This window comes from Haliotis cracherodii, unplaced genomic scaffold, assembly GCF_022045235.1.
Source record: "Haliotis cracherodii isolate W230 unplaced genomic scaffold, xgHalCrac1.p SCAF_17, whole genome shotgun sequence".
NCBI classification, from domain to species: domain Eukaryota; kingdom Metazoa; phylum Mollusca; class Gastropoda; order Lepetellida; family Haliotidae; genus Haliotis; species Haliotis cracherodii.
In genome coordinates, this window is record NW_027266272.1 from 6126890 (window position 1) to 6153310 (window position 26421).

The 26421-nt window shown below is 39.5% G+C and overlaps 1 protein-coding gene across 1 annotated transcript; it reads left to right on the plus strand.

Moving 5' to 3' along the window:
- The first annotated feature begins 74 nt into the window (after positions 1-74).
- On the plus strand, positions 75-25143 carry LOC139464858 (uncharacterized). Its single transcript, XM_071246411.1, has 23 exons — positions 75-187; positions 4803-4871; positions 5178-5275; positions 5514-5609; positions 6677-6799; positions 7080-7373; positions 8284-8419; positions 9874-10093; positions 11633-12323; positions 12547-12715; positions 13230-13347; positions 13445-13624; positions 14431-14467; positions 15825-16088; positions 19560-19604; positions 19713-19891; positions 20084-20276; positions 20385-20504; positions 20836-20990; positions 22726-22839; positions 23090-23204; positions 23838-23931; positions 24381-25143. Exons 1-23 carry the CDS (start codon positions 117-119, stop codon positions 24517-24519), a joined length of 3720 nt encoding a protein of 1239 aa, XP_071102512.1. The 5' UTR covers positions 75-116; the 3' UTR covers positions 24520-25143.
- The last annotated feature ends 1278 nt before the right edge of the window (positions 25144-26421 follow it).

The following is a 26421-nucleotide window of genomic DNA, read 5'->3' on the forward strand; positions in this document are numbered from 1 at the left end:
TCTGTAGAATATAGCTTGCATTGGCAAGGGTCGCAGCCATCAGTCGGTGTCCACCCACTGCACCGTATACTACCGGGAACAAGAACTGAGTGAGCTGGAGCTGGTCTTACTCCAAAATGAAGACAACCTACATCTTTCAGCTGCTGATCCTGGCGGGATTGATTGACCTCAGCATCCAATGGAGTGGGTAAGTGACCAATTGCTACTTGGCATTGAACCAGAATTTCACAATGAGTTGTACATGAAGTCGTGTTTTTTCGTTTCAAAATAAAAATGCATTTGAAATAATGTTGGCAACGAATGTGAAATATATATAAGTTCAAAGAGAATTATTCGGTTTCTGTATATGACACAGCACGCATTGAAATAATAATCCTATATTAAGTTAAGTACTTATTAGACATATTTCTGTAATAACTGTGGTGCATTCTTTCTGTCCTTGTTTAACAATGTATGGGACAAACACCCTGCCACAACAACCTATAAATGTTTCCCCTGATGCCTCTAATGTTCACGTGTTACTGTTCGTTCGTTCGTTTGTTGTTTAACGCCGCACTCAGCAATATTCCAGCTGTATAACGACGATCTGTAAATAATCGAATCTGGACCAGACAATTCAGTGATTGACATCATGAGCATCAATCCACGCAAATGGGATACGATGACATGCATCAACCAAGTCAGCGATCCTGACCACTCGACAATTATAGTCGGCGTTTACGGCAAGGATAGTCGCCTTTTACGGCCAGCATGGGTTGCTAAAGGCCTATTCTACCACGAATCTTCACGGGTAAATTTTGTTCTTGTTTTCACACAAATCAGGCTAGTTCAAATTTCATCTAAAGACATACCTTGTGCTCACCTTTGAGTGGTCAGAGGTAAATATTCGTTACATGAGCATTTTTCTACGCTCCTAGTTGACTAAACATTAATAATGGCAGGCTACATGAAGATGTAAGCAATATTATTCGTCGATTTTGCTTTCATAAGAAACGTCACCTCAAGTATTGTTTTCAATATATTTTCAACCAATGACAAAATACCTTTAATATAGATTAAAATCTTTCATTGACATGAGCAAAAGCACGTGCTGGGTGTGAGTATACCCTTCCTGCTCGGAAAAAGTCATAACCCTTGGACAGATGCCCGTATGAAAATCTGGAATATAAAGGGTGCGAAAATATTTTTTGGCACATCCAGTTACCAAAGGTGGTCATGCCTCGATAATACTGAAACAGATAAAGGGCAATGGAAATGTTGGATATGGGGGCAACGCAGGCCCATGTTGCTGTGGTAATGGGTTGTTCGAGAAGGACGATACTGAGTTTGGTCAGTCGGTTTTGGCAGACATGTGGAACAGCAGATAGCCTAGGAGCGGTAGGCCCTGAGTTACTGCCACTCAGCAAGACAGCTATTTACGACTGCTTCGCCTTAGGAACAAATCGTCATCTCATCATCAGAACGACTGTCCAGACGACTTCGTCACTATGGTTTGAGAGCTGCTGCACGCTACATGAATGAAGTGTTAGCGCCAGTTGTACTGCCATTTTTTCAACGTCACCCGCAAACGTTATTCCCGCAAGATAACGCCACGCCTCATACAGCCCGCATTACCAGAGCATTTGTCAACGCCAACAACGTGAACCTTGGCCGACAAGATCTCCTGACATGTCTCCAACAGAACATCTGTGGGACCACTTGGGACGACAGATTAGGCATCGTCAGCCACGTCCAGAGACAAGAGTGGCGTTATCACATGCATAGCAGGCAGAATTGCGTCTGATCCCTGTGCACGCCAAAAGACGACTGACTTTCTCTGCATCGAATCTTCTGCTTGATTTTTGTCAGTGTTTATGCAAACATGTAAACCTAACCTGTTTTGAAATACAGTAATCGCCGTTACAAAATATAGCTTTGTTATGTTTTGGCTTTGAAAGTATACAATGTGGGGTTTCTTATGTCCTTGAGTTTAGGATGCTTGTCTATGGGATTTGAACGTATTCATATACGATACGACTGCATCATCGACTGCCTCTGCATGTGGCTGGACCCATTTACAAAATAAGACTATAAACAACGACACTAAATATAGTGTAGATGACACACACATGTAATCAGTATTGGTCAGTGTGTGGATGAGTGAGTGAGTGAGTGAGTTGGGGTAAACGCCGCTTTTAACAGTATTCCAGTCATATCACGACGTGTGAGCTTAATGTGGGAGGAAAGCCCGAAGTGATGAAGGTTTTAGACGTTTACCATTTCGGTGAAACCCACGAGCACGGGTATTATGCTGACAAACCTAGAAACATAATCGGGGCGATCCGGGATTCGAACCCACAATCATAGGTTTCTGGCTTGCCCAAGGGACGCAACTCTGCACAGCGAATTGCGGCGCCTTAGACAGCGCCGTAGACGGCTTAGGCGTATTGGTCACTGTGTGGATGAATATATACTTAGGTAATCAATATTGGTCAGTGTGTGGATGAATACATTCTTGTTTTATCAGTATTGGTCAGTGTGTGGACGAATACATACTTATGTAATCAGTATTGGTCAGTGTGTGGATGAATACATTCTCATGTAATCAGTATTGGTCAGTTTGTGGACGAATGCATACTTGTGTAATCAGCATTGGTCAGTGTGTGGATGAATACATTCTTATGTAATCAGTATTGGTCAGTGTGTGGACGAATGCATACTTGTGTGATCAGTATTGGTCAGTGTGTGGATTAATGCATAGGTATGTAGTCAGTATTGGTCAGTGTGTGGATAAATGCATACTTATGCAATCAGTATTGATCAGTGTGTGGATGAATACATACTTATTCAATCAGTATTGATCAGTATGTGGATGAATACATACTTATGTAATCAGTATTGGTCAGTATGTTGATGAAAACATACTTATGCAATCAGTATTGATCAGTGTGTGGATGAATACATACTTATTCAATCAGCATTGGTAAGTATGTCGATGAATACATGCTTATTCAATCAGTATTGATCAGTATGTGGATGAATACATACTTATGCAATCAGTATTGGTCAGTATGTTGATGAAAACACACTTATGCAATCAGTATTGGTCAGTGTGTGGGTGAAAACATACTTATGCAATCAGTATTGGTCAGTATGTTGATGAAAACATACTTATGCAATCAGTATTGGTCAGCGTGTGGATGAATACATACTTATGCATTCAGAATTGATCAGTGTGTGGATGAATACATACTTATGCATTCAGAATTGATCAGTGTGTGGATGAATACATACTTATGCATTCAGAATTGATCAGTGTGTGGATGAATACATACTTATGTAATCAGTACTGGTCAGTGTGTGGATAAGGACACACACACACATGTAATCAGTTATAAAATTCTTATTGGTCAGCTTGTAAGTGTGGACAGTGGGTGTGAACCAGTAATGGTCAGTGTTTGTTGTGTGTCATGTTTTGAACATCCACTTTCAGCTAACCCAGTGAAAACACATCTGGCCATTTATTCAGTGGCGTACGCAGAAACCTGTGACGTCATGATATGACATCACGGAAACGCGTATACATCTAAAATGTAACACGTAAACAATAACACGACCTGATACACACCCTTTACGGAATGTGATGTATACTCTGCTCTGAATGGGATGTATTAGCTGCACTGGGCGGGATGAGTTTCTTGAACTGAATGGGATGTGTTCCCTGCATTGAAAAGGATGACTAGGATCCTTGAATACATGAGGTGTCCATAAGACTATCTGACCATAGCAATTTTACTGAAGTAAAAATATACAGTTGGTAAAACTCTGTCGTTGTTCGAAAATATAAGCAATGTATTGAATAATTTTCGTGGGAGACGGTTTTTGAATTATCTCCAAGACAATCTTAATCGCCATGATTGTTAATTAACCAAATTAGAAAAGATGTAAAAAATCCCATCAAAGTAAACTCAACATCTGCATCAGGAACACGAACGTGACGAAATAAGCAAGAAATCACAAAAGCTTTTACAGAAGCCTGAAGCCCCATCCGAGTGAGTGTAGAGTGACGAAACGTGCAGACAAGCAAAATGATCATAACAGAAAGCAATAGTGTATGTTCCGGAATAAATACAGGTAAATCCTTCTTCTTTTGGGATTATAGTTCACTCAAAGCATGTGTAATTCCTACCGAAGTGTAGTTAGTTATCCTAAAACACTATGCAACCATTTGAATCCTCAGAAAAACGATAACGACGGGAATAAAACTGTTAAAAGTGGAAAAAATGACTCGTACCATATGTTCAAGTCTATATTCAGGTGAATACTTGACTTGCATTGCAACTGCTTGTGACGGATATCACCATTGGGTCATGTTACGCTTGCCTTTTTGCCACCACACATTGTATCGTCACTATTGGATAGTGATTTATAAACACATGCTTATGATTTCATTGGAATCGTACGCTAGCTTGTAGCAGATTTTTATATGTCTGTGGAAATATTTAGTCCCGTTTATTTAGATATTGATGTGCTTTCTTTTATAAATGTATTACCACTATGAACTGATATGTGAACAATAAACGCAATAAACGCCTTGGCTTATCCTGTCAATTGTCTCGATCTTACAATTCACCCACCCTTTTCTCTTATAATTTATTACAACTTCAATTATGTAATTATCAATTTCCTTACAATGAAAGATGCGTCTTCACTGTATACATTTACTGTAAATACATATTGTGTAATCCTGTGGATCAGTGTCACAAAGTTTCATATTGTCCGTCATGCTTGCTCATGTGGTTACTCCTATGTCTTTGTTTCAGAAACGTTTGTTCTCGTACAATCTGTAGTTACAGACGTGAGCGGCGATGCTTGTATCGGACGTGGCTGGGGTAAGTGCACCCAGTGCATGTGATAACAGTCATTCACATGAATAGTTATATGGTGAAATATTCCTTGAATTTATTCATTCTCTATTTCAGTCGTTTTCTATGATACACAATTACCCCTACACAAATCACTTATAGTGTGTTTAAAGTTCTACCTTAATCCAAGTTTATAGAATATCCATAATATCAATATTTATACTATATGTGTACTAATTGCAACAACTGAACAATTACAGTTGTATAGTTTAGCATGTGGTATATGTTTGTTGACTGTCATCAATGTGACGGTATTCTGCGTCCTCTGTTCAGATGCTGCAGATGGAGATGGTACTGGGTGCCAGATTATCAGGTGCAATATTTCTGCTGCAGTGGCTGGACAACCTCCTCCTCCCAGAACTGTAACCGACGTAAGACTGGTCCCTGTTTACCATGTTGTAATACTTAACTTATGATAAATACATAGCAATCACAAATCAGTATAATTCCTATACATGCAGCATACATGCTGTCGTTAAACATAGTTTTTCCTAGCTAGTTTGTCTTTCAATGAAACAGTCAACTTCGTTTCTACAATAAGGTGGCACTTTACGATTGTGTTGAAAGCCCTTGTGAGAATAATGTATTAGTTTGGTATTGTATTTCCAGCAATCTGCAACCCTTCCTGTAAGAACGGAGGTACCTGTGTGCTACCCAACACCTGTCGGTGTAATGATGGAGCTGTAGGACCGACGTGCAACACGTGTACGTATATATTGTTAATGTCATTTTGTGACACCCTAATTATAAGGGTAAAACTACTAGCAAGAGACACTTAAAATAGTAAAATTGTAAACCAGTGTGTTTCATTTAACATAAAATCTGAACGATTGGTGGATGGAATACTTACTTATAATTACCTGTAGACTACAGTAGCTACATAATGGTGAAATCAGTTCATGTATGAAGAATGTGGTTTCGCCTGGTCTTCTGCAATAGTTTCTGCTTCAGTCCCTGGGTAAACTACTTCTTCCGGAATCGTTACTGATCATGACGGAAGTCGGGTGCCTGTTTGCATAATGCTTTGGACATATCCTTTAGGCAAAAACATTTCCGCCATACAGGCATGGACCAAAGAGTGTGAATGTTGTTTAGAAAACTATCTATTTGTTTTGAGCAACACCAAACTGAAACTATTTAAGCATCAAAAGTGGCCAGTCTTTTCAACGGGCTTCATATATGCCATGCCATGTTTTGAGAACATGTCTGCTCAAGAGAATATTTATTGGCCAACGCCATGTGCATGTCGCTCCTCGTTGTATTCCCTACACTGAAGCTTGCAAATCCTAATATGCAGCTGCTACCCTAACGATCTGTTTCAGAACCTGGGAACTATCATCAAGCCTTCATGCTAGGTATCCTGGCACTTACTATCCAATCTCTCCAGTATTCTTAAAATTCTCTCATACAGATTACAATCCCAGGTCTGCAGGTCATAATAGATCGAAGACTATCATCCTAAATGTAAAGGTGATATCCTGGAGCTTGACGTCTGTGGTTTATAGGACTGATTTGGCACGCCACATGTACAGGTTCTGTCTTCGAGCTGACCATCTAAACAAATCAGGTTGCATCCAAGAAGTCATCATCCTAATTACAGCAGGCCCTAACTTCCGATTAACCTGATGGTAGAACTGAAGCAGCACAGGAGACCGACCAACCTTTAATGAGAAACAAAAATAACAATCTTGTGTTCACCTTATAATTGATATATAAACCATATGTCATCTAGATCTTGTTCTATATCTAGAATTGTTTTCTTATTATTTCAGTGGTATGTAACTACGAGCGGCCCTGTTTCCCCGGCATCTGTACCCCAGGCACCAGTGTCAACTGTGACTGTTCATCGGGATTCCAGTCTCTATCAAGCAGTCCGAGTGACTATTGTAGAAAATGTACTGGTTCATTATTTCTACATAGCTAAGTTAGGTCAATTACAAAGACAATTACGCCCCATCGCCATATTCCTCCCAACCACAAAGTACAAATTTATAAAATGGCTCTGCAGTCGTTCTCTACAGGAATCATTCCTTTATTAATACCGTTTTCTAGACATAACTGGACAAAATGGATAGATTCAAAATTACAAAATAAAAACAGTGTGATGATGCATGGATTAGCTAGCGACGGAATTCCCGTGATCACTGTACATATAGCTACACATTTTTATTACAGTGGAATCAACCCAGAAGCCAGAGATATTTGAGATAGGCGCCAGATTGTCCTTCTGGCAGCGAGGTACCGGGATGCCGACCATGGAGAAGTATTCTTTGTACGTAGACTCAACCATGTCCAATGTGTCCGACTCCGTGTGGACAAACAGGGAAAGATTTAACTGGGTGAACGTCACTGCGTCTGCCCACTACATGGCTACAAACCTACCTGAGTCACCTGCCTTCATCAAGAGCTATGGTATCGGAATTGCAAAGGCTGAAGTAGACATTCATCATGAGAAGCTGCCTTTGACGGGTGAGTAACAGTTCATGGTATATGTTGATCAAGGAATGCCTAAGTTAGATGAATATGGTAGAATTATGAACATACATTTATTACAAACGATATTTATCCATCGAGTTTTCAACGCTCCTCTTCCTTTGCTGCTGCAACTTTCTCCAACTTTACAGATCTTTCAGCGCTGATTAAAGTCTCATTTTTTCAAGCTTGCCTTTATTTAGTAGTCCATATGAAGGTGGTCATATGTGGCACTTAATGTCTATAATCAGGCAATAGGTATATTGGCTAAAAATATGTATATCAGCTGATTCATATAGGCAATGTACATATTGACAGTGATTATAGCTACTGACTAACATATTTAACAATAGAAATAATCAGTCAACATGGATCTTTCTCAAGCAACTTGCATAAAAGATTAACATAGCCAGGTGCCTAACTACATTCTAATGTTCAAGGTGTAGAATTGCTGAAAGGAAGGGTGCCCGAGTCCTGCTCAATCTAACATCGTAACCATGCAATTGGTTCCCCGATAAAGGATTCTTTACTACTTATTGATTGCAATTCCCAAAAGTAGCCATATCAAAGTTGAAACAGCAAATGTAGTAGTAGTAGTAGTAGTAGTAGTAGTAGTAGTAATAGTAGTAGTAGTATAAAATATTATATTATGACTATGAAAACACTTTTCAGACACAACACATTCCTGATTAGCACTATCAGGGTACTTCATTGTAAAAATTCAATATTGTTTCTTTCATGCCCCCAACAACATTCATTTGCTGTATAAGACATCATTAGAAATAGTATCGTTCATGTATCAAAATCTACAGGCGTGCAAGCTGTATCAAACCAAATCAGTCAATGTACTAATACCACGATTACACGATTGTCTAAAATACCTACTCACTTACAATCTTTCTTCTAGGGTCAATCCCTGTTGTCAGTCTTGACACAACTCTGCCCTGTACACCGGAAGTGTCTGATCTCAACCCCACCTCCGACACCTACTACTGTGACATTACCAAGCCGGACTATGACAGATCTCTGGAAAATGGAGATAGGTAAGCCAAGAGCAATGTCGATAATTGCTTCCATGAACATTTTCTAACATAGCCAAGAGGTATTGGTTATTGTATTACAAAATATGTCATGCTCCTTTATTCGTAATGTGTGCTCATTATGAAAGATGGATGTATTATATGAATTCATAAATATCTATTTTCGACAGGCTGTCGAATTTGATGCCATAAAAATGGTATATGCAATGAATTAAAAGTGATAAAATTTCTGCATTAGAACGTGTCCAGTCATAAACAAACTCATGTTGGGAACGATACAAAATTAAATCAACTATTGTTCTGTTGTAATTTATAACACAACCTGATGATAAAATAGAAATAAGCTTACTTTTGTGACCTTAATTGGAAAGGCAACCTACCGTGCACTGTTTGGTGCTGGACTATGTTTTTAAAACAAATAGTTGAAACGTGAGATAATCCCGAAACAAAATCCAGTATGCTTAACTCTCAAGACGTTCCTCTGTTGTGGTTAATAATAAAAGGGGCCAGGAGCCAAGGACGCCGCAATTCGTTGTGTGTCCCTTATTTGTTGTACGATACGCTTCTCAAAGTCCAGATGTGGCCTGATAATGATTCTTAGTTTTCAAACCATAATAGTTCTCAGCACTTTCGGCAAGCGTCACTTTTGAAGTAATCGTCAAACTTTTAAACTCAGTTAACAGAAACAGGTTCCTTTACTTACTATTACTAGCTGTAAACAGTCGATGTTTGACTTCAGAAAATTCACTTAATGATGCATTGAATTCCATGTGTGCATACGTGCGGTTTATTCAAGTGTATGCGAATACATTCGGGGTTCATCCAAGCATATTAGTCAGTGTACGTGTTCCCATGCGTTGTTCATTCAAGTATATATGTGTTGAAATACGCAATTCATTCAAGTCTATGTGTGCAAATGGGCGGTTAATTCGAAGAAATTAGTGCAAACGAGGTCCATTCAAATATACGTGTGCATATGTGCGGTTCATTCAGTGTAAGTGTGCAGATGGGTAGTTAAGTGGAGCTTATTTGTGCATATGCGCGGTTCGTTGAAGTTTATATCTGGAGATGGGCTGTTCATTTAGGTGTATTTGTACATTTGTGTAATTCTTTCAAGAATGTGCGTGCACAAGCGCGGCTCATTCAAGTGAACGTGTCTACATGGTTAATTTGTGTCAGGAACAGGCTCTAAACTGTTCCCTAACTGTTCACTTACTAAAATGACAGTTTTCTAAAAAACAATTTCAGAATGATGTTATACGCAGTAAAAAAACATGCCTTCATATCAGAAGAAAGAGGGGGTGTATATGTTGACAAAAATGCCATCATGACAAGCGTGCAAGGTCAACATATTTTTTGTTTTAATACTCTTAAGCTTGCTTGAAGAAATTCAGATAAAAAGAATAAAAAGCCCAACTATTCATTCTCTCTATGCATCGTCTTTTTCTCAACCTCAGACTGACATTAACATTCACGGCATGGAGCGGGGGTTACCGAGAACTCCAGGAACTAACTGTAAGCGGTCTTCGAGACAGATGGAACCAGTCGTACACGGGGCATATGGTTGACCAGTCAATGGAGTTCCGTTTCGACTTCACCAAACCAACTCACAGCTGCCTGGGACCAGCGTCATCCTGTACAGATAGACCATTTTCATTGAGCCAGGATGTGACGAAGGTAGCAATTATCACTTGTAAAGAAAAATCCACACTGGCAGACAACTGATATTACAGGAGTTGTCATCAAACATAATGTTTATCGACAATGTATTTGTAAAGACTTTGACTTGGGGAAGCATTTCCTCGTAACTGTATAATAGTGAAGTGATACAGCGTCACGTTATAATGCCCATATAGCATATGTTTTAATGACTAACGTTTCATCTAGTCGCTGACTTCGCAAACAAAATGAATATACCTGAATATGTCGTCCTCCCAATAACAATCGTGTTTGCATATTAGACTAGAAGTCCTAATGATTTCCAAGCTGTGATTCAAGTACGTACGCACGCACAAATATTCAGGTCTCGCAGTCATCATGAGATATTTGTAAAGGTCTTTGGGGGGCTCGGGTCGCTCAGTCGTCTGATGCGCTGCAATTCGTTGTGTCCCTTTGGCACACCAGAAACATTTGATTGTAGGTTCGAATCCCGTTTCACCCCGATTATCTAGGTTAGTCAGCTCCATAACTAGTAGACGTCTGAGACTTGCGTCACTTTTCTTTCCACAGCAAGACTTAACATAACCGTGATACAACAAGAACACTGTTTTGCTGACATCAATGTATTGGAATGACGAGTTGGTGACGGCAGACAATATTGTTTCATTTCTTTAATCTTACTTTGGGAATTTGAAGCAAAGCTCTTTGTATTTACAATTTATACAATATATTTAATTTTATTTATGACGTTTGTCACGGCAAAGTTCTCAAAAGTAATTTTTAAGGTTGTTTTATACGGTGTAACTTAACTAAAAGCATGTGATCGGTAATCAAAAAACTATATAATAACATGTCTACTTTTCATTCATATGCCATTAAACTTTTTATTATCATAACTCGCGTTGTGCGACGTTAACAGGTATCATACCAAATTGTTATGGAAAACGCGTGTGTCAATACTTGTATGGAACTTCTAGGTCTTAACGGAATAAAGTCGCTTTTGAAAGTACACGTATCGACGAAAAAGTACGAACATATACGAATACTGTACACTGTAAGTTGAATAGATGAGCAGATGTGAAGAGATTTAACTTTAAAGGGTCTCGGACAGCGAAATGTAGTAATTCGTTTTCTAATTGTGAAACGAAGTAAATACAATAATCCGCCCACTGATATTTCTGACAAGAAATCCTAATGATTTCAAATGTTTGAATCGAACACGCACGCATGTACGCACGCACGCAGATATTTAGGTCTCTCAACAATTCATTTTTGTCTCCCTTATAAATCAATAACATTCTAATTGTAAAACGAAGTAAACGTACTTCATTAATTACCGATACTGATGAATGTATGTCCCTCGTGAAATAATTTTCTTTGTCCCTCGCTTAATCTCGGGACTGCTGAACATGAGATCTCTTGGAAACAAAACTAGATATGGAATGGTTAAGTCTTTTAATGTAGTCTTGCATTCAAGAGTTGGAAGATCATGAACATGTATATGTCTGATAATTCTCAACTTGGAACAGGTACATGTTATCTATATTCGTTTCTCAGAGTCCAGTAAGTCTCCGCTGGTCGAACTGGACTGATGTTCCTTCTGGCATGCACCGCTACGCCTGGGAGGTGTTCAAACTACAGGTGGACGGAAATCAACTTCTAAAAGAATTTGAACCCTTGAGGCCTATATATGGACCTATTGAAGTCAATCAGTCATCATCGGCCTCCAACTCCTTCCAGGCGACCTACACACCTTCACAGCCTGGAGTGTACTCCTTCATCCTGGAGGCCTCCGACAAGGCCAATAACTCTGTCTTTGTAAGGAGGATCGCCATATACGATGCTGTTTCTAACGTTACCATAGATACAGGGGCAGATAACCGACTTTACATATCCTCCGCTGATCCTAAAGGGGGATACAACTGGCAAGACGATCCTTCTAGACCCGTCACGGTCACATGGACCAACCACTTTGTGAACCTGATGCATGAGGAGGGCAAGTGGTTGAACGAAGTCCGCGCCTACCCCCCACAGCTCGAGGACTTCTTGAAGGTCATCCCTAAAGACTCCGGACAGGATGACCACGACGGACAGCGGACAGTAGACGCAATACCTAACAAGAGAGGTGTTGTCAAGTTTGAGGTTGCCAATAGGAAGGACAGCAATGATGGCATGAATCAGACGATACCAACATCAGATTCAGACTGGGTTGATGTCGGACTCACTGAAACATACACCATAAATGCTGGTTACTATACGTCAAAATAGTATTATTTTCTTTTAGCAGTGCAAATTATTCGTGTGTTATCTTAACACATTTTCTGCAGAAAATGATATGCTACAATTGTTAATTTATCGGGGTAAATAATTCATTTATTATCATTTAATTCATTTTAATCATGTAAACAGTCCTTTCATAACTAAAATATATAACGAGGAATAAACATTATGATTGACACGTCCATTTGTAGCTTCACTGACGAACAGAGACACAGTAACAGTTTGGGTGAGAGCTACAGATGTCCTAGGTAACACCCGGATAGATTCTACCAGGGTTCACTTTGATGATACACCGCCTGAAGTCGAGCAGCCTATGTTCAGGAGGAACATCCAGACGAACAATGCACCATTTAGTTCAACGTGAGTTTCTGTTAAACTACATAGTGATTTTTGTAACATCACCACACAATGACTTGCCTGTTGTCTGTCTGTCGTCATGTCTGCCCGTCGCCTGTTAAAAGCCTTTCATGGCATGGAATGTATGTATTTAGTTATTGAATTCAGTTGCCTGAGTGGAATACGTGGCACTGCAGTAGCGGTCAGAATAACTTATGGCATTTAGATAAAGAATACAGATTTTTCAGACTTCAAGTTCAGTGACTAGCGGGCCCTTTGCTGAAAGGATATTGGCTTCTTTCTGTTGCAAAACATCAGTCATCACAGCAAATACTTCATGTTTTTAAAATAACAGTAAAATAGTATTACAATCAAATGATAATGGACTCTCACACCGGGCCCTTTTAAATATATATTTTGACATATTTTTTCCAAACGATCGCTTTCATTGAAACAATGACGTTATTTGTTCTAATCATAAAGATCAATTTGCTATATTCTAGAACAAATAATTAAATAGTCCCTCCTATGATTTCAGTGTTGAAGTGAATGTTCGGGACATGCAGAGTGGTCTGAAACGTGTGGACCTTTTCGTCAGGAAAGTGAAAAACGACCTAGTGATCGTTAATGAAACTTTGCCTCTCAGAACCATACATGTAAGTACCTTTGAGAGAACCGTTTCTCATTTTATTGCTTCTTTGTATAAAAAATGGTCTCAAATGTAATTGCATTACAACACAACTTTTTCCACAGGCGTGTAACAGCTTTACAACGTGTTACTGTACTACCGTCAATCCAGTCTGCTTCAACCAGACACAGGTTCTGCCCATCAGCAACTGTTGGTTAAAGCACCCAATGTTGGAAGGACAGACGGTGACTATGGACATGAATTTTGTGAACATGGCGGGCATCCATACAACAAGGAGCTTTACTGTGAGTGTGGTTAATACGAGTTCTTAATGCTGGACAAAGGGTAATGATGTAAACGATTCTATTCTGTTGCATGAAAAAGAGTTTCAGATTTGCTTGCAAATACGACGTTCATGTCATGTATGTTTAATATAATAAAATTTAACACAATTAACACAAAATAAATATACACAGAAACAGAAATAGTTGCATGATAGTCATGGTGGCATGTTGTACGTTTTGTATTAAAAAAGATTGGTTTGTTGTTTAACGTCGCACTCAGCAACATACCAGCTATATGACGGCGGTCTGTAAATAATCGAGTCTGGACTAGACAATCCAGTGATTGATATCATGAGCATCGATCCACGCAATTGGGATACGATGACATGCATCAACGAAGTCAACAAGCCTGACCACCAGATCCCGTTAGTCGCCTCTTGCGACAAGCATGGACGCCTTTTAAGGCAAGCATGGGTTGCTGAAGACCTATTTTACCCCGGATCTTCACGGGCCCGTCTCACTAAGAGTGTTAATGTATGCAATGTAAGATATATTCCCTAAATGTTTTGTTTTCAAAGCCGCTCTCAGTAATATCCTAGCTTTATAACAGCAGCCTGTAAATAATCGAGTCTAGACCAGACAACCCAGTGATCCATAGTATGCCCAACTATCCACGCCGTCGGGTCAATCAACCACGTCACTCACCCTTACCACCCGATCCATTTGGTCGTCTCTTACGGCCATGCCAGGTTGCTGAGATCCTATCTTAACCCGAAACACCCAAGGGGTATTCTATTAATAGCTTAGAGCACTTTTCTTTGTTGTAGGTGGATAAACTAGATACGTTGAATGGAACACAAGCATGTAAGTAGTATATTAAAGGGAAAAAGTTGAAAATTAAATGCCTTTGTTAAAAACAGTAGATGCTGATTCACCGTGTCTTTACCTTGTTACCTTGTTACACATGGCGACTTCGAAACACACCGCCTAGCGACTAAAGGGATATCGGATGCAATTCCTGTCGTTTGTACAAGTGAACACTTGACTTTCCTTTGCATGTGTTTGTGAAAGTTCTCTGAGAACTGGTATCACGACTATTTGTGGATTCATACAAACATGATTTTATACTACCGATAAAAACTAATGAACGGATAAATTTATAGTGCACACATACTGTTCCTAACTGACGTATGGTTGCCCTTGGTATTGGCAATCAATCCATCCGAAGGGCTATCCTGAGACGGGCTACGCTCGCGGGTGTTTGGTCTCTGGCGTACACCCTTCGCCCGAGAACATCCAACAGATGCCCGATTGATAGTCCAATGTCTGTATGCCTTCTCGTCGGAGATAATCGGTGACGACCTGAACACGATGTCGCCTGGCATTGTCATCTTGCAGTAACCACTGTTCAAAATTTCTACCGATAATTCTAGCAAAACAGGACTCAAAATTTCGTCAACATATCCCTGGCCAGACATATGTCCATTCAAAATTAATTGCCAAATCAGATGGCTAGTCATGTGTGATCCAACATCATGACATTACCGCCCCGATCTGGGTCAAGAATTGTTGCCCTGGCATACGGCTCACCGCTACGTCGCCATCAACGTTTTCTGGCACCTGTGAATCGGAGGCAAAAATTTGATTCGTCTCTCAACATGGTGTAACGGTAATGGCGCACACCCCGTCCCTGATGTTACCTAGCCTGTTCTCTATCGCCTCTGGTAAACTGTTAGGGTCACACACTATACAGGACAGACTGCCTTCAGGCGAGCTGCATGGATCCGGCTTTTAACGATTAATGTTGAAATTCGCCTTCCGGTTATTGTACGGAATTCTCTGCTGATAATAGGAGCAGATTTGAGTTCATGTCGTAGTGCAGTTCATGTGATGAGACGATCTAGTTTAGGTTGTGAGTTTTTTTTAAATTACACTTTTTGATTTCAGATTTCATGCTGTCAAATTTCATTGTGATTAGATATTGCGATCAGATGCAGCTCCACGGTATTGTAAATGTACAGCTCAACGATAGCTACATTCAAATGATTAGTTCCTTTATTTTTTGTCGTTAGTTATATGATATAATCGAATGTCGTAAAATGGACTGGAAAGAGCTCTGTCGCTTTTATTTGAAAAAAATAGGATTCAGTGTTATTCCAATGCCTTGATAATTCCAGTATCTGGCATTATACCTAAGTTGCCTCTTCTCTGTGTGTTTCAGCGCTAGCACCAGTAGACGTGACTGTCACAAAGAAAGAAACGAACTTAGTGACTGTAACGTGGAAACACACCCTCAGCTGCTACAATCGGACAGAAATGTGGATCAACTACGAGGTGAATGGACAGACGGTGATGACCCTACTGCACAAGACAGCGACCTCCCACACTCTGGTCGGCCTCCAGCCGGACACAACCTACACCATCGTGGTCATCTCCCAGTATGGGGAGTTCAAGAGCAGGGCTGTCCCGGTGACCGCCACAACAGGTAACTGTTTTTCTGATTGTGAAGCTTTGCGATTTGTACAATCTACGTTTTTTCGCGTTCTGCATTGAGATTTTTCTCAAAATGCCTTGTCATCTAATATGTAACAAAGCTTATAGAATAGATGACACCATCTCTTAATTATCTATGAACTCGGATGATTAGAACTGGTATTTGATGTGATAATTGATAATGGATACTTCCCGGAAACATTGTCGATTGAAATTTTGTGCTTCTAAAAATGTCAACTACAGGGCGATAAAAAGGTTATTTTCAGTAGAATATCTACTTATATTATCAATACCAGGCTTGTGTCCTTGGTCACTGATATTGATAATGTTTCTGAATCTCAAGCTAGATTTAGGGAAGGATATTCGACAGATGTATGCATGTTGCATTTTCAGATATAGCGCTTTAGTAGGTGGACAATTCTCTGCATTGTTTGTTAACATTTCTGAAGCGTTTGATTCTGTACACAGGTGCAAATTTTAGAGATTATCAAATGCGGGTGGACCTAATTTCAAAATCGTGAAATTATTATCCAATGAAAATGAGTGTCAAGGGTTAATGTATCACATGTTTGAATGCAAACGTGGAGTGCGACAAGGGTGTATACTGCGTTTTTAGTTTCGTTCTAAACTAATTAGCATCACAAACACGAAGCAGTTTTGCAAAAGGTATTCCATTAAATCTAGATGTTGTTCACCCTTATCTTTCATTATTTGCAGGTGATAATATCATCTTCTCAAGCACATTTGGCAATTTGATGCTTTAGAATGTAACTGTGATAATTGGAAACTCATTTTTATCCCCCCGGCATATAATGCGGGGGGATATAGCGATCAGCCAGTCTGTCTGTCCGTCCGTCCGTCCGTCTGTCCGTCCGTAATCATTTCCTTTTCCGGGGCAGAATTCCAAAACCATTCAGTGTATTTGATCGAAACATGGCAAAGCTATCAGGCACATACTGAAGTGGTGCCTTTTGATATTTTGGGATTTTTCTAATTTTTATTTTTTTAAATTCATATGGAATGAAGTTGGACATAGACTCAATTGGGGATGGGGTTCTTTTCCGGGGCAGAATTCGAAAACCATTCAGTGTATTTGATCGAAATTTGGCAAATCTATCAGGCAAATACTGAAGTGGTGCCTTTTGATATTTTGGGATTTTTCTAATTTTTATTTTGTTTAATTGTTATGGAATGAAGTTGGACATAGACTCAATTGGTGATGGGGTTTGTTTCCGGGCAGAATTTGAAAACCATTCAGTGTATTTGATCGAAACTTGGCAAATCTATCAGGCACACACTGAAGTAGTGCCCTTTGATATTTTGGGATTTTTCTAATTTTTATTTTTTTAAGTTTTTATGGAATGAAGTTGGACATAGACTCAATTGGGGATGGGGTTCTTTTCCGGGGCAGAATTCGAAAACCATTCAGTGTATTTGATCGAAACTTGGCAAAGCTATCAGGCAAATATTGAAGTGGTGCCTTTTGATATTTTGGGATTTTTCTAATTTTTATTTTGTTTAATTGTTATGGAATGAAGTTGGACATAGACTCAATTGGGGATGGGGTTTGTTTCCGGGCAGAATTTGAAAACCATTCAGTTTATTTGATCGAAACTTGGCAAATCTATCAGGCACATACTGAAGTGGTGCCTTTTGATATTTTGGGATTTTTCTAATTTTTATTTTTTTAAATTTTTATGGAATGAAGTTGGACATAGAATCAATTGGTGATGGGGTTTGTTTCCGGGCAGAATTTGAAAACCATTCAGTTTATTTGATCGAAACTTGGCAAATCTATCAGGCACATACTGAAGTGGTGCCTTTTGATATTTTGGGATTTTTCTAATTTATATTTATTTAAATTGTATGGAATGAAGTTGGACATAGACTCAATTGGTGATGGGGTTTGTTTCCGGGGCAGAATTCGAAAACCATTCAGTTTATTTGATCGAAACTTGGCAAAGCCATCAGGCACATACTGAAGTGGTGCCTTTTGATATATATTTTTTACGAATTTTTATTTTTTACATTTTTTATGGAATGAAGTTGGACCTAGACTTCATTGAGGAACGGGTTTGTTTCCGGGCCAGAATTCAAAAACCATTCATAAACAATGTATGCTTCTTAAAGAAAATTCAACTGTTGACTCATTACATACAGAATTGCACATTTACTAGTGGTTACTTTACAGACAGCTGCCGGGGGGATATGTCATCTTTCTGATGACTCTTGTTCCTAGAGCCAAAACCAAAATCTAAAATACATAGTGGACTACCTCTACTTAGACATTAGAAGATATAAAGAACTGGCTAAAACTCCTTAAACTAAATTCATTGAGATACCATAAGAAATGTCACAATATGATGATGTTATATGATACAGATACACGTTGTCCCTGCGTAAATGATGGGAATAAAATGTTATGCAATAGTGGTTTTGTTGGGTATGAATAATGTGTGAAATGTTAGAGTGTATTTATCAATTCTTTTCAACAGTGGCTACATTCTCCAACAATTGTTTATATATCAGAGAATGTTGAAGACGCCCAGATAATACTGACCAGTTGTAGAGTATGAATAGAAAGAAATTTCGTAATTTATTGGCAAGATTGTGATGCTCATCAAATTATTTAAGCATCGAGATTTGGCGATATACTAAAACTCCAAGATCAGGACGATTACATAAAATGAGGAATATCAACGCTATGGAGGATGAACAGCATATTTAAGTTATATTACTTAAATGATCCAAATATTGAGTTACAATCTGATATATGTAAAACAGTCTTGATAAACAACACAAAACATCGCCATGTAGTATGTATCACGCACTGTCGTATCGAACCAAATTTTGCAGTTTTGAATTTATGGAAGTGATTTGTAATAGGCTAAGGCTCAATCATTTGGAGAATATTTTATTCATGTTTTGGTAGGATTAGCTAGCAAATGTTAAGGATCAACTTGGTGCTTGGTTTGAGAGAATATATCTCGGTGCTATATTGCATTTTAGGAGTAGAATTTATTGTGTATTGTGTCTCATGAATGGACTTTCACCTGTATAATCGGGTCACGGGTGGCCCAGTCGACTATGATTATCCTAAGAGGCGACTATCGGGATCGGATGGTCACGCTCGCTCATTGACTTGGTTGATGAGTGTCATTGTATCCCATGTGCATGGATCGATGCTCATGATGTCAATCACTGGATTGTCTTGTCCAGACTTGATTGTTTATCGGGTCAAAACCCAACTAACTCACACCTTCACTACACTATATAATCAATCAGTTGCCAAGTGCATGACGGTTACAAAACTACAATTGGTAGCTTATGAAAAACAACAGGTGTCAAATCCGCAGGATCAAACGTCACATTGATTTAGATTATAAGGAATATATTTTAGTGTGACATACATTTCCTCACCGAAAAAGATGTAGTCAACTTCAGTTCCTATTCTCTGTTGCAGTATCTGACGGACTTTCAGGTGGAGCAGTAGCTGGTATTGTGATAGGTAAATGAACTTAAATAATTGTTTCTATGATAATGATTTACTATTTCAATAGAATTTTAATCGTCGCAATCAATGGATGTAATACACAATGTTGTATTTTTTATCCAGGAGTAATAATTCTGCTGATAGTGATAATCGTTATCCTGGGCCTTGTCCTGTTCAAACTCGGGCTTCTCGGCGGTCTCCTTCAACGCCACAAGAAGTACAGGGAGAGGCCACATGTAGAGACTTCAACTGGTACCACAGCTCTCAAACAAAGAAATCGCGCCAGCAGATGGGCATATATTGTAAGATTAAAAACTTTGTGTATTTTCCGATGTGCATTAGAGTATGAAGATATAATCTTTCTCCAAAACAGAACTTGCTACTGGGTTTGTAAGGAATCGTTAAGAATTACAAACAAAGCGAAATAGCTACCCCACAAAATTACCTTTAATATACTTCCGTTAGCTTCACACAACTCTCCTTATCTGCTACAGAACACGACATACTCCAAGGACGACGATATCTACATCTACGGCAGCATGGACCTTGGGGAGCCATGGTACGTCCCTCCAGAGGATATCATCCTGACAGAGGTCATCGCTACCGGCAAGTTTGCCAAGATATATACGGCCAAGTGGACAGTGACACCAAAGAACGTCAAGGATGTGGTTGCTAAGGTTCTGAAAGGTAAAACTAACTTTTGGTGTGAACAAAATTTAATCAAAATGGGTTGACGTTACATTATAGTGTTGTGGTACTGGTATCAAATTCAGTATCTTCATCTTTGTTTCACAGTGCGGGAGAGTGAGGACGACATCCTTCTGATGCTGGCTAAGATCAACTTTGCTGCTACACAGGTCGGTGAGCACCGCAACGTACTGGGCTTCCTCGGGGCCGTCATGGAGAACGATGCTCGTGAGTTTGTGCCTTAAATTTGTTGCTGAACAATGTTTTAGTTTATTTCTGTTTTAAGATGTCAAAAAACACTTACTGTTTATGCCAATTGTGAGTGGTGGTTGCTAATGGTCATGCTTGTTACCCATTTAGCGAACATATGGTGTTATCACTGTCGTTTTAACTATCCATTCTTCTAATTTCCATCTGTTGCCTTTTTCGACAATAGTTATACGAGATTGATTATTGTTTGGTGTTGACGTCTTGAAATTAATGCCAGTAGAACATGTATATGTATGTGTCATTGGTGTCTGCCTGCATACCATGGGACTTTTTCTGTGGTGTCTGCCAGTGGGTCCCGTCATGGTGCTGGAGTACTGCGAGACTGGTCAACTGGACAAGTGGCTGACCAAGCAGAGATCAAACACCAATGAAGACATCCTGGACAGAATACAGAACTTCACCCTTGAGATCGCACGTGGAATGGAGTATCTGGCGTCCAAGGGGGTAAATGCCATTACAGTTTCTAATGTGTCTGTTCTATTGATTTCGAACTAACAGAGTGAGGCTATTTTGAAATGGGAAGGTTTTTGTATCTATCCTTCATACTGCTTGAAATGGCGAGGTCAGTGTATCCATCTTCGTATTTCTTGAAATTGCGAGGTCAGTGTGTCCATCTTCATATTTCTTCAAATCGCGAGGTCAGTGTATCTATCTTCGTACTTCTTCAAATCGCAAGGTCAGTGTGTCCATCTTCGTACTTCTTGAAATGGCGAGGTCAGAGAGTCCATCCTTCATACTGCTTGAAATGGCGAGGTCAGTGTGTCTATCTTCGTACCTCTTGAAATAGAGAGGTCAGTGAATCCATCTTCATACTTCTTGAAATGGCGAGGTCAGTGCATTCATCTTCGTACTTTTTGAAATGGCGAGGTCAGTGTGTCCATCTTCGTACTTCTTGAAATGGCAAGGTCAGTTTGTCCATCTTCGTACTTCTTGAAATGGCAAGGTCAGTTTGTCCATCTTCATACTTCTTGAAATGGCGAGATCAGTGTATCGTTTGCGTACTTCTTGAAATGCCGAGGTCAGTGCATCCTTCTTCGTACTTCTTGAAATAACAAGGTCAGTGTGTCCATCTTCGTACTTCCTGATATGGCGAGGTCAGAGAGTCCATCCTTCATACTGCTTGAAATGGAGAGGTCAGTGCATCCTTCCTCGTACTTCTTGAAATAGCAAGGTCAGTGTGTCCATCTTCGTACTTCCTGATATGGCGAGGTCAGAGAGTCCATCCTTCATACTGCTTTAAATGGCGAGGTCAGTGGATCCATCTTCATACTTCTTGAAATGGCGAGATCAGTGTTTCCTTTTCGTACTTCTTGAAATGGCGAGGTCAGTGTATCCTTTTCATACTTCTTGAAATGGCGAGGTCAGTGTATCCTTTTCGTACTTCTTTGAATAGCGAGGTCAGTGTGTCCATCTTCGTACTTCTTGAAATGGTGAGGTCAGTCTTGATCCAACTTGCTTTGGTCAGTGTATCTACCTTGATCCCGTGTGCATGGCTGGGGTGGTCGTGTGTGCTTCTTGACCGAAATTGCATGGCCGTGGTCGTATTCATCTTTGTCGTCCTTACTATGGCGAGCTCACTATACGAATCTTGATCATCCATGCTTGGATGAGGTTTTCAATCTTCAGTCCTCCTTGGTTATAATGCCCCTGGCCTTAATGCCATGCTTTTCGATTATAATGCCAATGCCATGAAACGAAACTTTTGGAAATAATCCCCACTTGCTCAGTTGATTTCACAGCTAATGCTCACACAGAGAATCATTAATGTTCTTAAATTAACAAACATATTAGGTTGATATTAATGATATTATCCTTATCTATAAGCTTAAATAAATAGTCATTTCTAAAGACTATATTGACAATAAAGTGACCCCAATTGTCATCCTGAGTGATTTGCTGAAGTCCTATTCGAAGAAGTAGCTTGGATTGAAGGGATATGCCTTGGTTCTTATTTTAATCGTCTATATGTATATATCATGTCAGTAATGTCTGTTTTTCACCTCCCTGGTTAGTCCACCCTGGTTATGCCAGACTAGTTATAATGCCATATCTTCCATTGCAACAGAGGTGGCATTATAACAAGGCAGGATTGTACATGTCAGGACGACTTAGGGCATCGAACATAGATATCTTCATGCCAGGTTGGCGTCAGTGTTAGAATCTTGTGCACTTGTTTCAGATCGTTCACCGCAAACTAGCTGCACGTAACTGTTTGTTGACCTTCCTGCTGGAGATCAAGGTTGCAGGCTGTGGTCCAAGGAAGGTCGATGAGTCTTCTGATGAAAACAAGGTGGTAAGGGTACACACGTCTGTTTGTGTGTGTGTGTCTTATCAACGTAATTATAAGGGCAAACGTGTATATTTACTCTCAAGGTTGCCCATCGATTCAACATACACGACGCACTATTATTTTAAACAATTTTTTTGCTACACTGTCATTGAACACCCGATCAAGCATGTTCACGATTGATATGCTTGTGCGATGTAATGCCATCACGTTCATTGCCTGAATCTAATTTTAATGTTGCTTGTGTCTGATGTAGGACCGTATCCCTATCAAATGGACAGCTCCAGAGTGTCTGAGGTCCCTCAAGGATGCTAACGAGAAGAGTGACATGTGGTCCTATGGTGTGACAATGTGGGAGATCTTCAGCATGGGTAGGTGTTTGCTCTGCATGTATCTAGTTTTACTGACGTATCCTGTTGTATGTGAATGTATCTGGTTGCGTGTGGACGTGTATTTTTGTTTGTGGATGTGTATGGATGTGACCATTTGTGTATGAATGTGTCTCGTTGAATGTTGATGAGCCCAGTGGTTTGTTTATGTGACTGATTGTGTATGGATGTGAATGTTTATGTGTTGATGATCGTAGTGGTAGATGGGAATGTTGTGTATGGAGGTGGGTTTCATGCCATTGCGATATCAATGCGTTTTACAGCGTATTACAAATAATCATTTAAAAACAAATATCTAATCATAGACTCCAACTAATAATATATTTTTAAAACATTTGGAACATTTAAAGTCATGGCTTCGGGATATATATTTCTAATAATATTCAGCGATCGAATTAACGGCAACATGTGCGGATTTAATTAGAAGTTGTCCTGCATTTACATGTTTTAGGAAATCTAAATGAAGGTAGGAAGCACTACGAAATCGTAGATTTACAAAGTCTAACCCCGAGGAAATGAAACGAACATGTAAAATGACTTACACTGAAATCAATGGACGCTTCTAAACAAGGTCTAAGGAAAGGTAGCAACAGACTGATACCAATTCCTATCCAGGTGAAAACCCTTACCCTGACATCAGAGGTCGTGATATACCCACAAAGGTCAAGGGCGGTTACAGAATGTCAAGGCCAGAGTATGCAGAGGATATGTAAGTAACATTCATCTATCAATAGACGTGTTATATGTTTCAACACTATTTTGGGTGCTAAACTAATTGTTTCTATTTACCAATACTATTACATTCACTATCAGGTATGGTTGACGTTATATTTGTTTAATCATCAGGTATACTCTTCATTTCTCTTAAAATGTGATGTTGGAGTTTTAGTGAAATATACAATACCTGTGAAACCATCTTACAACGCACACATCGTGGATGTTTGAGAAGCCAAGTGGTTCGTGCTTCGTTCAATATCCTAAAGAGGTTTCACTTCACACTAGAACACAATGTGTGAAGCCTTTTCATCGGTACTCCCATAGTTACAGCGGTTCAATATTGACATATACACCATTCACTTACACCTGCCCAGACTGATATATATAGAGAGAGAAAAACATAAACATGTTTTTAGTACAACTCTCTCTGTCTGTTTTCAGTCACTACCGGATGATGCAGGACTGCTGGTCCGAGTCCCCCGCGAACCGTCCCACATTCAGGAACGTGGTGGACAACCTTGAGACTTCGTTCGGTCTGCGAAGCGACGATAGCGACCAGAACTACTACTACCAACGCTAAAGTGGCATTGGTGGACCCCTGTCCTATTTCGGACATTTAATTATACAAATATTTCCTGACTTTTTTTATAATACAGGTTGTACGTTATATACAGTTTTGTTAGTAACGAGCGTGGTTCACAGATTGGTCTTCTCATATATAACACCCTCCTGTAAATTAAAACTGTATAAAAGCGGTGGAAATGGTAGTTGCCGCTATGGGTTACAAGCAGAGTTTTATTACATTCTTCCCATTTGTTATTTTACACAATGTGTGTGTGTCCGTGATCGATTCCCAACAATTGAAACAAGGTGTGATTAGTTTGGAATATATCTCCCTAATTATCCGAAGTATTAATTGTACGTGTCCTTACAATGTGTACTCTACTTATATAAGTGGTACTTTCTTTGTATTCTCCTCACCCGGTCATATGGACTCCACAATTGCACATTAATACTATTGTTACCATCACATTTTAGGTGACTCTATACCAGACTGTTGAGTGAAGATACATATTGCATGATTTCCTGAAACCTTGCCTTGTTGTCTTTTCCTTTTAAGACTCAACTATCGTTGTAATAAGAGGTGCTTCAAATAACGTCTTTTCGTGAAATGATTGCCACGCATTGTGGACAATGTTTGCGAAATGGTCAGTCAGTAAGGATTGAGTTATGGTTCAGAAGGATGGTCATTTAACTTTAAATGTGCTCCCCTTCTTGCAGATCTGTTTCTTTATGCATATGGATCGGAATTTCTGCTTGGATTGGCAAAGTCAAAACAAAGTAATTTGGCCAAGAAGTTTAACTTAAGTTTCCGGCATATCGATTATTTCCTATCTTTTAATTACAATCAAATTGCCAAATCCCTTCAACAGATTTTCCCATCGCAACGAGAAATAAAGGAGACCAACGAAACTGTTTCATGATCAGATCTATGCATAAAGATTCAGAGTGACAAAACACTCTTCACAAGACTGTGTGATGAGAAGGATGACTTCAACTTTCCAAAGTCAACTTTCCCTTCGTGTCGAGCTACATTCCAGCAGCTCCAGCCTTTGGCGTTTACACTTCACAAATTGTGAGATAAAATCGAGCATGCTCTTTCTTCATACGACTATTGCTCAGAAGTTGTTTGATCAAGGTTAGTACATTTCCAAATTTGACGCATCATTGACACAAATTATGTCCGATGTAGTTCCCTATTTTGGTTTGTACTATATGTTCCCATGTTGTTTTTTCAGCTGAACAAATGACTTGCCTTTGCATGTGTTTGTGGCGGGTGCCACCAGTGGGGCAGAATACTCCCATCCTTTCGCGAACACGTGGTATCATTACTATTTGATAGTGATTCATAAACACACGCTCATGATATAGTCAGAAGCGAAATTCTATCCTGCTTTATGCAGAGATCTCTATTTGATATGGAAAGGGTTTTGTCGCTTTATTTAGTGGAGATATCATCTTGGGATCATCTAGGGTCATAAAAGGGTAGTCTTATTAGTGGAGGAGTAGCAAGTGTCATATTATAGGTCATAAATGGTTTGATGGCGCGAAAAGGGCGGAACATTTATGGCCATAGAGTTCGGTATATCTGGGGGTAAAGAGCTCTTCTGTGTGGGCTGGTTCGGTGTGGTCACTGATATTGATCATGTTTGTGTTTCTTGGGGCAAAGATCTTATTTCTGATTTTAGTAGTGTGCTGGTACTTGAAAAAATAACGGCATTGGTCTGTTAGTTGTTCAGGGTCTTATTGGTGAGAAGCCCGTAATGGAAGATCTTAGGCCTTTTGTGATACGGTAACAAATCACTTGGGAGTTGCTCTCGTGTGCGGCAAGAGTAAGGACAAGAAAGACGTGTATGCGCCCGTGTGCCAGATGTTCTGTATGGAAGCTGGTGCATTGTTCTGTATATGATAAAAGGACCGT

Coding starts and splice junctions, on each gene's coding strand:
- LOC139464858 (XM_071246411.1), top strand. CDS start 117: ATGAAGACAACCTACATCTTTCAGCTGCTGATCCTGGCGGGATTGATT. Junction 14,468..15,824: donor GTTGAATGGAACACAAGCAT/GTAAGTAGTATA, acceptor TGTGTGTTTCAG/CGCTAGCACCAGTAGACGTG. Junction 16,089..19,559: donor CCCGGTGACCGCCACAACAG/GTAACTGTTTTT, acceptor TCTCTGTTGCAG/TATCTGACGGACTTTCAGGT.